This window comes from Mus musculus, chromosome 4 (assembly GCF_000001635.26).
Source record: "Mus musculus strain C57BL/6J chromosome 4, GRCm38.p6 C57BL/6J".
NCBI lineage: Eukaryota > Metazoa > Chordata > Mammalia > Rodentia > Muridae > Mus > Mus musculus.
Genome location: NC_000070.6, coordinates 135,369,172 through 135,383,735, shown reverse-complemented (window position 1 = coordinate 135,383,735; position 14,564 = coordinate 135,369,172). Strand labels below are relative to the sequence as shown.

The following is a 14,564-nucleotide window of genomic DNA, read 5'->3' as shown; positions in this document are numbered from 1 at the left end:
TTTCAGTAAGTGACTCAGTAACTCCGAGTTCTCTCGCTTCATGGGAGCAATACTGCCACGGCAGCAGGGCACTAAAAGAGAAACGGGGTGGGGGTTCTCGACAGGCCTGGTTGTTACTGTGGGTCAAGGGCGAGTTATTTTATGCCTCTCTTTGCTGTTGCTGTACCCTGCTCCACGCTTCCTCTCTACATGCATCCCGAGGCTCTCTTGGTCCTCAGTTTCCCTGATTGTAAAGGAGAAGGCTGTGGACACAGGAGCAGCTGCCTCCTGGGGTTCTCATGGAGGATGTGGCAGATGAGGAAGCACTGGGGGGGCCGGTGTTGAAGTAGAAGTGAAGATCTCTCCCTTGGCCTCGGCGGGGAGCTTAGATTCCGCTGTAGCTCATCTACCTAACCCCAGCAGCCGATCAGTCACCTGTCTGTCTGTCCAGAGAGTGGGGAGTGTCCGTGGCTGGTAGAATCCTCTCTCCCTACTCCCTTCAGACAGACATCTCACCCCAGGTACGTGCCCTTGTCTCCCGATTCTCCTGCCTATAGCTCTGTGTCGGAGAGTGCTAGGTTTACCACTACACCCAGGGCATGACCCTAGGGCAGGCCAGGGACGCATTGTACCAGTGAGCTATACCCCAGACACTGCGGCTTAGGTGGTTGTTGTTGTTGTTGTTAGACATAGCCTTCTAGCTCCAGGCTGGCCTCCAACTCACGATCCTCCCCAGTGGTGGGGTTCCTGGGTGTGTGCCATCACACCCAGCTACAGTTCCCATCTAATCTAATTCCCACAAGACCAGTGGAAAAGCTCTACTGGAACAGGTCCAAACAGGAACTGTGAAAGACAGGTAAGGTAAGGAGGCCTGGGTTGTAATGACAGAATTCAGGCAGGGATCGTGGACCAAAAAAAAAAAATTTTTGAGCCTAGCATGAGGGCACAGCTCTTGGATGACTGGGAATTTGAAGCCAGTCTGCTCTATGTAAAAAGTTCCAAGACAGCCACAGCTTCCCAAGTCTGTGTTTCTGAAAAGAAAATAAAAGCCATTATAAATATTTCAGGCTCCCGATAGCCCACTTTAAGGATTGCTGAAATGGAAGATATTTAACCAAGAAGAACGTTTTCAGAGACCACAGAATTGCTCTTTTCCAGGGTAGGAAGAAATCCTTAGACGCTTGGGTTCCGCAGGCTAGTTACCGACCTACCGCTAACTGCTACCGCCACCTGCTGGACAGAGGTAGAATTGCCACGCTGCTATCCGCAGTAGGGAATCCATGAGGTTTCACAGGTTTGGTTTGTGGAAAAGATGGTAAAAGGGAATAGGGCCAGCAGCGAGATTGGGGGTGGGGTGATGACAAAGTGATCGTCATTGTCTGTAGCTCCAAAAAGCGCCAGTATTTCGGAAAGTCGGAACTTTTCTTTAATCTCATTTAAGCTTCTTAATTATTTATTTATTTTGTGTATGTTTGATGATGCATGGGTAGAGCTTAAAGGACAACTTGTACAAGTCCCCCCTCTTCATAAATCATGTGGGGGTTAAACTTGGATCATCAGGTTTGGCAGCAAATGCCCCGATTTCACGTTTTAATTTTTTTTTTTTTAATTGCTGAGGTAAGGGTTTCATGTAGCCCAGGCTGAACTCATACTTAATGTGTAGCCAATGATGACCTTGAATTTCTGACCCTTCCATGTTTCAGGTGTGACACCATTGATACAGTGCTGAGGACTGAGCCTGAGGCTGCTTCTTTTATTTATTTATTTATTTATTTGGTTTTTTGATACAGGGTTTCTCTGTGTAGCCCTGGCTGTCTTGGAACTCACTTTGTAGACCAGGCTGGCCTCGAACTCAGAAATCCGCCTGCCTCTGCCTCCCAAGTGCTGGGATTAAAGACGTGTGCCACCACGCCCGGCCTGAGGCTGCTTCTTGTGTGTTAGGCAAGAGTGTTACCTACCGGGCTCTGTCGCACTCATGGAAGCCGAATCGCTTTACTGAAACTCTGGGTTGCGGGTGGATATTTGTGAGTTTGTCTGCTGGGGATTTGGTTTTCTTGTCTTCTCCAGGGAGAAGCTTGGAAGCACAGGGAGGGCTAGGGCGGAGATGTATTGAGGTGTTGGAGGGGGACAGCATTTATCCTCCTGATAACAGTTCTTACACTTGACCCCAGGGGGAGTCAAAGGGAGGATGAGTCAGTATGTAAAGGGTCATGACCTCCGCCACTTCCCAGCCCAGCCCCCACACAGGACCAGTTAACCAGCAGAGGGAACAACCGGCTCTTGTGGAGACGGAGACGCTAGCTTGAGTAAAGTTAGGCTGAAGTATGTCAGAGTGTGTTCAAGAGCCGGCACGGTAGGAGCTGGGATCAAAGCTGGAGTAAGCATTCTGGCTCTGTGAGTGGAACCATCCTTAGCCATCTTGGGTTTCTGTCCATCTCAATACTCACGAAGGCCATCTCTTCTGTGTGTGTTCTCTGGGAAGCAGTCTAAGGGAGGGGGAGGGGATTCACAGTGACTGGCTGGGCGTCCCAGAACTCAGCCTATGGCCTGGTATAGCTTTGGCTAACAGCTACATTAGGTGGGGCTCCTGTCTACTCTGCACCTCGGATGCCTCCTCTGTGCAGTGGGTGCCGTGGCTGCACCCTCCCCTCCAGAATGAGGATGAGGGTGGAATAGGATCCTGCCTGGGGAGGCCAAGAGCCATGCTCATTACCGTAGTTGTGAAATTAGCTGTGGTCTGGAAAGGCCAGCCTTGCCGTCCCGAGTATCCCGACGTCCCACGGCCATGGGCATGCACAGTCCCCTGTCTTGGGTCTGGCTTGGTTAGCTACGGTTGCTGGGGCCCCCACACATGAAAGCATCCACACCCGTAGCCATCAGTGTTCACCGCCCTCCTCCCACCTTCTCTGATGTGGCAGGAACAGAGATGCCATTGAGAGCTGTCGCTGCCGGCATGAGGCAAGATCGGCTCTGGGGTTGCTCACTGTTCTTCTTGAAGGAGGAGTGACTGGCCGCCACCGGCACCTGAACCCAGCACCCAGGAGGTGAACCCGGACGGACCTGAGGAGGATCCTGTGTCCTGTGTCCTTGGGAGACTACTCACTGGTCAGTGTGTGTGTGTGTGTGTGTGTGTGTGTGTGTTTATACATGTGTGTATCTATGTGTATACATATATGTATGCTTGAATGAATCTGTAACGATGCGAGGGGGTATGAGGGCATATGTATGTGTGTATATGTGTTTATATGTGCATATGTACATGTGTGTATATTTATAGGGGAATGAGTGGGAGTGGGTATGAGGGTGTATGTATGTTTGGCTATGTGTTTATATGTGTGCATGAGTACACATGTGTGTATGTTTGTGTGAATCAGGGAGTGGGTGGGAGTGGGCATGTGTATGCATGTGTGTGTGTATGTGTGCATCTGAGTGTTACTGCAATGACTGGTCACTGCTCCCACCAGGTGCATCTCAGGGCAGAGGGGTGGCAGAACACGGGCATTCCAGGGGGCTGCTCTTCAGTTTGCAGACTAACTGAGCACAAGAGTGAGCTTTGTAGCTCTGAGCCTCAGGTCCCGATGGGAAGCCATGGGAAAGGAAACCCTGTTTTCTGTGGCATCTTGTACTGGGAGCAGGTACTTGTACTGGGGTTACACAGAAGGTTTGGGCAAATGCGCCTTATTAGCACGTCTGCCTCACTGTGGCGTCAAAGGCAGGGGTCCGTCTTCAAGAGCCGAGCAGGGAGCCCGCCATCCTGATTTCTCATCTTTAGCCTATGTATTTGTTTATTTCTTTAGAGAGAGTATCTCACTTATCCTGGGCTAGCTTCAACTCCGTTTGGAGCTGAGGATAACCTTGAAATCCTGACCGTCCTGCCTGCATCTCTGCGGCGCTGGGATTACAGGAATTCTCACTATGCCCAGGCTCACTGAACTCCTAATAGCAACACATTCCAGGCTTGAGATGTTGCTCAGTGGGCAGAGTGCTTGCCTAGCAAGCGTGAAGCCCTAGGCTCAGTGCACACACCTATAATCCCAGCAGCGCTGGAGACGTGGCGGCCAGAGGGTCAGTTCAGGCTCATCATTAGCTATATAGTGGATTCGAAGCCGACCTGGAATACATGAAGTGCCATCTCAAAAAACAAAAAGTAGTGCTCACAGCTTAGTCCTAGTCTCAGCTCCCTTAGGGCCAGGCCTTTCATTTTCAGACAAGCAGAAGCTGGGAGGGGTTCTGTCCCTTGCTGCCGTCCTCCCACTGGCAACAGGGAGATGAGGCTGTACCTGGTAGACAGAGCTAAAGAAGAACCAGACGAGGCTATATCTTCAGGGGGCGACAGGGAGTGTGCAAAGACAAGGCAGGGACACTAGCTGTGCTTTCTGACTCACAGAGGCTGTGGGACAAGAGAGAACAACCTTGCTAACGCTGTCTGGGTGGGAGTCTTCAGGGAAGGGTGGTGGCTTGAGGCTGTGTTCTTCCTGCTGGGGAGTATGTGGCCCACCCCAGCTTGTCTAAGGCAATCAGGTGACCAGAGCCCGGGACAGAAGACAGGGGAGGTCTGTAGAGCCCTGTACGTTTCCTGGAGGAGGAGCTGAGCCATGGAGGCCCTGAAAAATCACAAGAACCAGGGTGGGAGTTAGGACCCTGAACTCGCAGTGGGGCAGAGAAACTGAAGGGAGAGCCTGGCCTATAGATGAACAGGGCCAGGCCACCAAGATCCGTCTTATGGTAGTAGTTGACAGAGCCTCCAAGTGAGTGAAGATGGCCTCCCTCATGTCTCAGGCAGATGCCTGTCCCTGTTTCCATTGTAGCTGGGAGAATGTTGGCGGAAGGGCTTGGGGGCCTTACTCTAGAGCAAGGTTCTTGACCTGTAGGTCCCGACTCCTTTCACAGGCGTCGCCTGTCAGGTATCCTGCATATCAGATGTTTACGTCACGATTCCTAACAGTAACCAAGTTGCAGTTATGAAGTAGCAACGAAAATAATTTTACGATTGGGGGTCACCACAACATGAGGAACTGTATTAAAGGGTCACAGCATGAGGAAAGTTGAGAGCCGCTGGTCTAGAGAGTAGGGGGCTGAAACCTGAGGCAGCCAGAACAGAAACAAGAGGAAAAGGCGGGTTCCTTGTCTCAGCAATCCAGCGGAGCTGGCACATGTCTATCTGTATAGCTATCTCTGTCTCTGTCTCTATCTCTATCTCTGTCTATCTCTATCTCTCTATCTATCTCTCTCTCTATCTATCTATCTACGTCTATATATCTATGTATCTAAATATCTATGTCTGTCTATCTAGATCTAGATCTGTAGATCTATAGATAGAGATATAGAGGGATAAAACCCAGGGCTTCACATACCAGACACTTGCTCTACTACTGAGCTAGATCCTCAGACTCTAAAATAGTGAAGTGAAATTTTGCTTATTTCCCGTCTTTTCCTGACCCCTGTAGTTCAGAACAACCAATTTAGAGCACCAGCCTGCTTCCGAGGCATGCTCGGTCAATCCTGGCATTCCCTCCTGGTGGCGAGACATCTAACTATGCACCTCCCAACCCACCCTGACCTTACTGGGTTGAGTTTGTCTTCCTACTAGTGACCTAGGAGAAGTGTAATGAATTCACACTGCTTTGAAAAAAAAAAACCCCACAAGTTTCTAGGCTGGAGAGATGGCTGAGTGGTTAAGAACACTGGCTGCTCTCCCTGAAGACCTGGGTTCTATTCCCAGACTCTACAGGGCAGCACACAGCCATCTGTAAATTCAGTCCCAAAAGGTCTTATGCCTGCTTCTGACTGCCACCTGCACCAGACAGACAGACAGACAGACAGACAAGTGAAAGGACTCATACCCAAAAAATAAAGTAAGTCTAAATAAATAAAAAATATTTCAAAAAGAAAAACCAAGTTCCGAGTTCCTTGCCAAGCAAGGTGGCGGCGCACATCTGTGATCCCAGCCACCTGGGGAGGTGGAGTTCAAGGTCACCATCAGGCTGCCTAGGCTATGTGAGACCCTGTCAGAAGAGGTGGGAGGAAGGGAAGGGAGAAGGGAGGGAGGGACGTTCCTTACACTTCTGGGGTACTGCTTTTAGGAACAGGCCTCATCTTTACTTGCTGTCCAAAGAAACTGTGTGTTTGAGAGTTCTAGGATCATCCAGGAAATGAGGGAAAGAGGCTTTGTACGGGCATGGTAAGACTAATCCAAGGTTTTTTGGTTTTGTTTGTTTGTTTCTTTGCTTTTTGATTCTTCAGCTGACAGCAAGAGGATTGATTGTGCATGAGTTACACTTGGCCACAAGAGAGACCAGAACTAGTCCAGAGTGCCAAAGGTCCAGGGCAGAGGGCCAGCGGGACTGTTTTGGTCCTAGGAAAGGCAGTCATTTTCCCAGGTGATTGTGACGAGGTGACGTTGCAGGTCTCCTGAGACTTACTACCGACAGCAGCACACAGTCCGACAGCTTGTTCCGGTGTCCCGGCCTTGAGCATCCCTCACTTCTGCTCCCGCAGGCGTCGTGGGGGCACAGGCTGGTTTGCTTGGCCCTCATCCTCATCTCTTTTCTCTTGCGCTTCAGCCTGCGCATTCTCTTCTTCCGCCTCTTCCCTCTCATGGCGCAGGAATCTCAAGGAAGGTGGTGCTAAGACCGAGAGCCTAATCCAAGTTGTAAGCAAAAGTTCTCCTTTGTTTTCAGCAGGGGCGAGATGACCACAGCCACCACTTTGGGGGACGCCGTCTTCTCGCTGAACATGACCAGGGGAGAGGACGCCCTGTATAAGAGTAAGGTGGACTTGGGGGAAGGTGGCCAGGGCCAGTTCTGGGGTCAGCTTCCTGGTCCCATCACTTGCCAACCCTACATGGCTGCTTTGTCCTGGGCCTCAGTTCCCTCACCTGTGAGACAGAGCATCCTAATGAAGACCCTGCAAGAGGTTGTTGTGAGAGTGTAAATGAGCCCCAGGAGGAAGGGCCTGGTTCCTGTAGATACGCACAGCACATTAACCACCCCAAGCGCCGTGGCACAATGAGCTGCTGCTCCTCTTTGTCTCCAGCAAGTCCTGGAGTCCAGGGAGGGATGGGAGTTCGAATCTCTCAAGAGACTGAAGTGGGTCTCCTTGAAAAGTTAACTGCTTGCTAAGTTTGGTAGTGCACACCTTTAATTCCAACACTGGGGAAAGCAGAGGCAGGAGGATCTCTGTGAGTTCAAAGGCCAGACAGGGCTATCCAGAGGGAGATTCTGCCTTGAAGATGACAACAACAGAATTAAAAGGTAACAGCTCATTTACTATTTTTTCTCCCCCTGCCCCCTGTTTTTGAGGGTTTCTCTGTGTAGCCCTGGCTCTTCTGGACCTAACTCTATAGACCAGGCTGTCCTCAGACTCAGAGATCTGCCTCCAGAGTCCTGGGATTAAAGGCGTGCAATACCACTGTTCAGTTGGTAGAGCGTTTGCCCAGCAGACCCTCATAAAGGCCTGGGTTTTATTCCCAGCACTGGCGATGTGGGAACGGGAAGATTGAGAGTTCAAGGTTATCTTCAGCTACACATTAAGTCCAAGAACAACTTGAGCTGTACGAGACCTTGTATATTAGTTTATGTCTCTACTGCTGTAATGAACACCATCGTTAAAAGCTACTCGGGGAGGAAAGGGTTTATTTTAGCTTAAGGCTTACAGTTTATCGTCATGGGAACCTGAGAGGCAGGAACAGGAATGCAGGAACGGAAGCAGCGACCAGGGAGGGGTGCTGCTCACTAGCCTGCTCCTATGGCCTGCTCAGCCTGTTTTCTGATACAACCCAGGACCTCTCACCTCAATCATTATTCAGGAAAATGGCCCTGCAGACACAGGCCCACAGGCTGATCAGATGGAGGTAACTCCACAGCAAAGTGTATTCACCGTGACACCAGAAACGGAGGGATACCAATGACTTCAAGATCCTGTTCCTCAAAGGATGCCCCCCCACACACACATACTGATTAGTTACATATGGTTTTGAGTCTTTTATGATGGGGAAGAGAGCCATATGTGTTCTTTGTATTTGGCTTTTTTTTTAATATAGCATGAGTGTTTGCTAGCATGTAAGTGTACTGCACTGTGTGTAGTACCTGTGAAGGCCAGAAGAGGGCGCCAGATACCCAGAAACTAGAGTTACAGCCGGTGTGGATGCTGGGAATGGAAGCTGGGTCCTCTGGAAGAGCAGCCTGTACTTACAAACCACTGAGCCATCTCTCTGGTCTTGTATCTGGTGTCTTTAGCTGAACCTTGTGTTTCCAGTCATGTATGTTAGTGTTTTATAATGTTGTAGTCTAGTCTCCGTGCCTGAGATGGTCTTAAGTGTTCCTGAGCTATTTATAGTTTCCAAAAATCGTCATTGAAAGCATTCCAAAGTATTTATTTTATGGGCTAGACTACCTTATTAACCCACTTAGCATGTCAGTAATTTTGTTAACAGACAGCCTTTTGTTTCAAACAGCCTTTCAACATTGAGGATTAGTTACCCCCCTGCCAGGTGTAGTGGCGCAAGCCTTTAATCCCAGCACTCGGGAGGCAGAGGCAGGTGGATTTCTGAGTTTGAGGCCAGCCTGGTCTACAAAGTGAGTTCCAGGACAGCCAGAGCTATACAGAGAAACCCTGTCTCAAAAAACCAAAAAAGAAAAAAAAAAAGATTAGTTACCCCCTAAATATGAAATTCCCTCTGAAGTGACAGATTAAGCTTAAGCGTGAATGTATTTTTTTAAATATTTATTTATTTATTTATTTATTATATACACTGTAGCTGTCTTCAGATACTCCAGAAGAGCTCATCAGATCTCATTATGAATGGTTGTGAGCCACCATGTGGTTGCTGGGATTTGAACTCAGGACCTTTGGAATAGCAGTCGGCACTCCTAACCACTGAGCCATCTCACCAACCCCCGTATTTGTGGTTCTTGAGGTTTTCAAAACTCTGACAAGGATGTTGTTCTCGGACATTTGGGAGTTTGCCATTGAAAATGTATTGAGCTTAGCCTGTGACCCAGTGCACTACAGGACATGCATACTAGCCTTGTGTGTAAGAGCAAAAGATTGAAAACACAAATGATCTCAGTAGGAACTTGATGAACGGAACATGGTACAACCAAAACTGGGTAGTGTGCAGTCATTGAAACCATGGAGAACAGGTAAACGCATGGAGGGATGGAGGTGATAGTACCATAAGATAACACACGAAATTGTCTGAGCTGGGTGTGTGTGTGTGTGTGTGTGTGTGTGCGCACGTGCGTGCGCGCGCCTGTGTTCCTGGAGTTACAGGTGGTTGTGAGCCATATGATGTAGGTACTAGGAACCCAAAACTGGTTCCTTTGCAAGAAGAGTGTGTACTCTTAGCTGCAGATCCATCTCTCCAGCCCCCTTATTTAGCTTTATTCTGTTTTAGGACAGGAGACATGTAGTTTATTTATTTATTTATTTATTTATTTATTTATTTATATATGAGTACACTGTAGCTGTCTTCAGACACACACCAGGAGAGTGTATCGGATCCCATTACAGATGGTTGTAAGCCACCATGTGGTTGCTGGGAATTGAACTCAGGACCTCTGGAAGAGCAGTCAGTGCTCTTAACCACTGAGCCAGCTCTCCAGCCGGAGACATGTAGTTTAGACTGGACTTGAACTTTCTGTGTAGTTGAAGATGACCTGTAACTCCTGATCCTTCTGCCTCTGCCTTGAGTGCTGGATCCCAGGTGTGCACTACCACGGCTGGATCCCAGGTGTGCACTACCATGGCTGGATCCCAGGTGTGTACTACCATGGCTGGATCCCAGGTGTGCACTACCATGGCTGGATCCCAGGTGTGCACTACCATGGCTGGATCCCAGGTGTGCACTACCATGGCTGGATCCCAGGTGTGCACTACCACGACTGGAAATCCAGGTGTCCTTTTAACTACTGCATATGTAAGACAGTTAGTCCCGTAGGGCAGCTGTTTCAGACAGAAGACTGACTTTTTTTTTTAAGAATTTATTTATTTTATTTATATGAGTGCACTGTAGCTGTCATCAGACACACCAGAAGAGGGCATCAGATCCGTTTATAGATAGTTGTGAGCCACCATGGGGTTGCTGTGAATTGAACTCAGGACCTCTGGAAGAGCAGTCAGTGCTCTTAACCGCTGAGCCATCTCTCCAGCCCAAGACTGACATTTAAAAGATTTGTTCTTATTTTATGTATATGGGTGTTTTACCTACATGAGTGTGCACCGTGAGCATGTAGTGCCCAAAATTGCCAGAAGGGGGCGTCAGACCCTACAGGTACTGGAGTCACAGAAGGGTGTAAGACATTGTCTGGGTTCCGGGAACTGAACTTGGGTCCTGTGTAGGAGCAACCAGTGCTCTTAACTGCTGAGCCTTCTCTTTCCAGTGCCTATTCCTAAAACCTTACCAGACTATGGTGTGCACACACATGGCCGCACCAATGGATCTGTAGGTAGGTATAGAAGACCTGTAAACATCCTTGCCTATGTGTTGCTTATTTTTGCATTTTCCAAATCATCTTTAAAAAAACCACATTAATTGCACATTATCCAAAAAAAGGTGTGTGGGGGGGACTGGAGAGATAGTTCAGCGGGTAAGAGCACTGATTACTCTTCCAAAGGTCCTGAGTTCAAATCCCAGCAACCACACGGTAGCTCACAACCACCCATAATGAGATCTGATGTCCTCTTCTGGTATGTCTGAAGACAACAATAGTGTACTTATTTATAATAATAAAGAAATCTTTGGGCCGGAGCAAGCAGGGACTGAGCAAGCAGGGTTGACCAGAGCGAGGTCCTAAAAATTCAATTCCCACAACCACATGAAGGCTCACAACCATCTGTACAGCTACAGTGTACTCATATACATAAAATAAATAAATAAATCTTCAAAAAGAGGGGAGGACGGTGTACTGATCTGTTCTGTGGACGTTTAGAGCTGTGCTGATAGGAGGAGCCAGGCAGGCACCATGGCACATACCTGCAAATCCCAGCCCTTTAGAGTCAGAGGAGGAGAATCAGGAGTTCAAGGCCATCACTGGCTCCTCCGCTGTGGGCCTGAGCTGAGGTAGCATCGGCAGAGCCAGTGTGATGAGCCGCCCACTCATGATTCGGGAGGCAGAGATAGAGAAACACTATAAGATGACCTTCAAGGGCCCTAGTGCCCCTGCCCCTTCCTCTCACCAGGCCCCTCTCCCATACAGTTCCTGTCACCTCGCAATAGTGCCATCAAACTATAAATTCAATAGCTAAATCTGATTAGATCAGGGCCAATGATCAGTAACTCAGTCCAATAGCCAGAGAACAAATCATTACTCTGTGAGATTTAGGTGGATCCAGGTCATGCATGACAAGGGCAGACTGGGGAGTCCCCAATCTGTATGTCAGCTCCTGTCTTTACCATCTCTGTTCTCTCTTATTTTGTATTTGAATTCATTTACCTTTTTTGGTGTGTGTGTGTGTGTGTGTATGTGTATACACGCATGCACGCGCATTTGCTTGTGTGTGTCCATGCTGGCATAAGAGTGCCCCGTGACACACACTCAGAGGTCAGAGGACACCCTCAATACCAGTCCTGCCCTTCTACCTACCTTGCCTATAACAGGGTCTCTTTGTTATTTTCCCCACTGTACCCCAGCATACGCCAGGCTAGGGGGCCTGCAGGCTTCTGGGGGTCCTCCTGTCACTGCCCACCGTGCCCACAGGAGCCCTGGGATTCCTATGCTGACTCATGAGGTTCCTGGGGACTCATAGATGTCTGATAAGAGCTTCTCCCACTTTCCGTTCCCTCTTCTCTGCAGGCTCTGGAGCCATCGTGGCTGCCATTGTGGTGGTTGTCATCATCATTGTCACCTTGGTGCTGATCCTGCTGAAGATGTACAACAGGTACCGGAGGCCCAGAACTCGCCAGTTCTCCACCCCCACACACAGACCTCCCACCCATTCCACCTGTAGACTGTTAGCTCACCTGCCATGCAAGACCCTGCCCTCTGAAACTCTTTGTCAGAGCTGAGGTTCAAACCCAAACCATGCGGTTTCAAAGAAAATATTCCCACCATAGCATGTGACAATGACAGGGGCAGGGGATGAAGTTTGGAAGGTGGAGCTCTTGCCTAGCATCCGTGAAGGCCTGGGTTTGAGTCCCAGTACCTTATAAATCAAGTATGGTGGCACTCAGGAGATAAAGGCAGGAGGACCAGAAGTGTACAGGATGAATTTGAGGCCAGCCTGAGCTACATAAGACCCTGACTCCAAGCCAACAACAATAGTAGCGTTAAGTATTATTTTTTTAATTTATTTATTATTATATATGAGTACACTGTAGCTGTCTTCAGACACACCAGAAGAGGACATCAGATCTCATTGCAGATGGTTGTGAGCCACCATGTGGTTGCTGGGATTTGAACTCGGGACCCTTGGAAGAGCAGTCAGTGCTCTTAACCGCTGAGCCATCTCTCCAGCCCTAAGTATTATTTTTAAAGCCTTTGACGGTGTTACCATATGAACCTATAGGAAACAAGGAAGCAGCGTTGAATTCCAGTGTCCCCTAAGGAGTTAGGATCTATCAGTGGATGAAATATCACATCAGGACTCACTATTGTTAACTACTGAATTTTATGGTATATAGAATGAAGATAGAATTCTCAGTTTGCCAGTTTGTTTGAGACGGCATCTTCCCAGGTAGCCCAAGCTGGCCTCAGATGTTCCTGTCTCAGCCTTAAAAGTCCTGGGATTGTAGACATTTTAAGTCAGTTCTCTTCTCGATTATAATAAGATATTCTGAAATATTCTTAGCAAAACATTTAGCATGCATACTCATGCTGCTGCAAACCTTGAAGGGCTTCCCTTAGCCTTGAATGTGGCCATGCTCAGATTCCATTCAGTGTCAGGGACAGATTGCAGTTTAGCGGTTTAATTTAAACAGACTATCCCACAGTGAGCCAAGCTGATGTTGAAGGGCCTTCCCAATTGTAACAGTGGCGATTGAACAGTGTGACCTTACGATGAGCCACGGTTACAGAGCCCATTCTTCACCGTCTCGTTCGTTACAGGAGAATGAGGACCAGGCGGGAGCTGGAGCCCAAGAGCCCAAAGCCACCTGTCCCTCCTGCCCTGGACCCCAGCAGCAATGGCAGCCAGCAGCCTGCTACTGTGACCTTCGACCCTGCCAATGTCCATGTGGAGACTCGGTGACCCTGCCTTGGCGCCATTCCTGCCTCTCTGCAAAGAGCTTTGATGACCTGAAAGTCCACTCTGCTGGCAGCTTCACCAAGTTCTTTCTGGTTGGGTAAACTGAGGCACCCTTCAAACAGCCCCTGCAGCTTGAAGCCACCCTCACCTGTGCTCTGGCCACCCCAGCTATGTCCACGTCCCTGCTGCCACTCGACCAAAGCTCTGAGGACATTTCTTCTGTTACCTGACGAGAAGCACTGAGCTGGGGAAACTGGTGTGAGTCTGGTTGTCGCCTCACAAGTGCGACGGCTAGACAGCTTGATAGACAGACATCTGAGTCTTCTGCTCATGGTCAGGGAGTGTTAAAGAGAGTGTTCCCCAGGGAGCCACTGGGAGCATCTCAACTTAAGGGCATGTCCACAGCTTCCTCAATCCCATAGCCAGATGCAGGGAAACTAACTTGGACTAACTAGCCACAAAACCAACTTGGTAGCATCTAACTGATGCAGTACTAGATGGCCACTAGCCAGCTCCTAATGGCCAGTCAGCGCTCTCCCCCTTTAACAAAGGGTACAGAGGCTGGATAAAGTGGCACGTGCCTGTCATCACAGTGCTCAGTAAAAGCGGGAACACTGGGATTGCAGGACCAGCTTTGACCACATTCAGAGATGCTTCTCTTTTAAAAAAAAAAAAAAAAGAAAGAAAGAAAGAAAAAGAATAAACAGTATTCTTCAAAACTTCTACTTCATTAATAGTCAGAAGGAAGATGTACCCCGAGGAGCAGAGGCTAGCTCAAGGATGAGAAGCATAGGCTAGCTCTAGGATAAGAATTGTTGCATTGCTCAAGGTCCTGGGCTATGTGGTAGCTGCTCTGGGCTCTTTCTGCTGCCCCAGGCAGACTACCCTGACCCCCCATTTCCTGGCTCTCTTTTATTTGGTTGCTAAGCTTCCCTGGCAGTCCTCTTGCCTCTGGGGACAAGTATTTTGAACCCATTAAACCTTGTATTTCCTGCATGCTTTTTTGTCACCTTGCAGAGTCAAAGCACAACACTGTCAACTGATTCTCTGTGACAGCTGACCCCTGACCCTGGGCCAGAAGACAGTCCACAAACAAGGACAAACATTTTAGGATTAAGATTTATAGCTGGGCGTGGTGGCACACACCTTTAATCCCAGCAGAGGCAGGCGATTTCTGAGTTCAAGGCCAGCCTGGTCTACAAGGCCAGCTAGGGCTATACAGAGAAACCCTGTCCCAGAAAGAAAGAAAGAAAGAAAGAAAGAAAGAAAGAAAGAAAGAAAGAAAGAAAGAAAGAAAGAAAGAGTGTAAGAAAGAGAACAAGAGAGTAGATCACCTGACATCCTCATCTGACCTCCTGGTTTGCTCATAAGGGAACATATGCCACGCACATGCAACACAC

General features: G+C 48.7%; 1 protein-coding gene across 8 annotated transcripts in view; it reads left to right on the top strand.

Moving 5' to 3' along the window:
• Nucleotides 1-14,160, top strand: part of Ncmap (noncompact myelin associated protein) — a 28,665-nt gene extending 14,505 nt beyond the window's left edge. For 2 of the 8 annotated variants that reach the window (NM_145555.2, NM_181047.1), the window contains exons 2-5: nucleotides 2,898-3,084; nucleotides 6,663-6,745; nucleotides 11,775-11,859; nucleotides 13,026-14,159. In NM_145555.2, the coding sequence (NP_663530.1) occupies nucleotides 6,670-6,745; nucleotides 11,775-11,859; nucleotides 13,026-13,167 (303 nt within the window). In that variant the 5' untranslated portion in view covers nucleotides 2,898-3,084; nucleotides 6,663-6,669 and the 3' untranslated portion in view covers nucleotides 13,168-14,159. Of the gene's footprint in view, nucleotides 1-2,897; nucleotides 3,085-3,443; nucleotides 3,615-6,077; nucleotides 6,360-6,659; nucleotides 6,746-11,774; nucleotides 11,860-13,025 lie in introns of those variants that run through there. The other 6 variants (NM_001168500.1, NM_001168498.1, NM_001243306.1 and 3 more) reach the window with 5 other exon arrangements.
• Nucleotides 14,161-14,564: the final 404 nt, after the last annotated feature.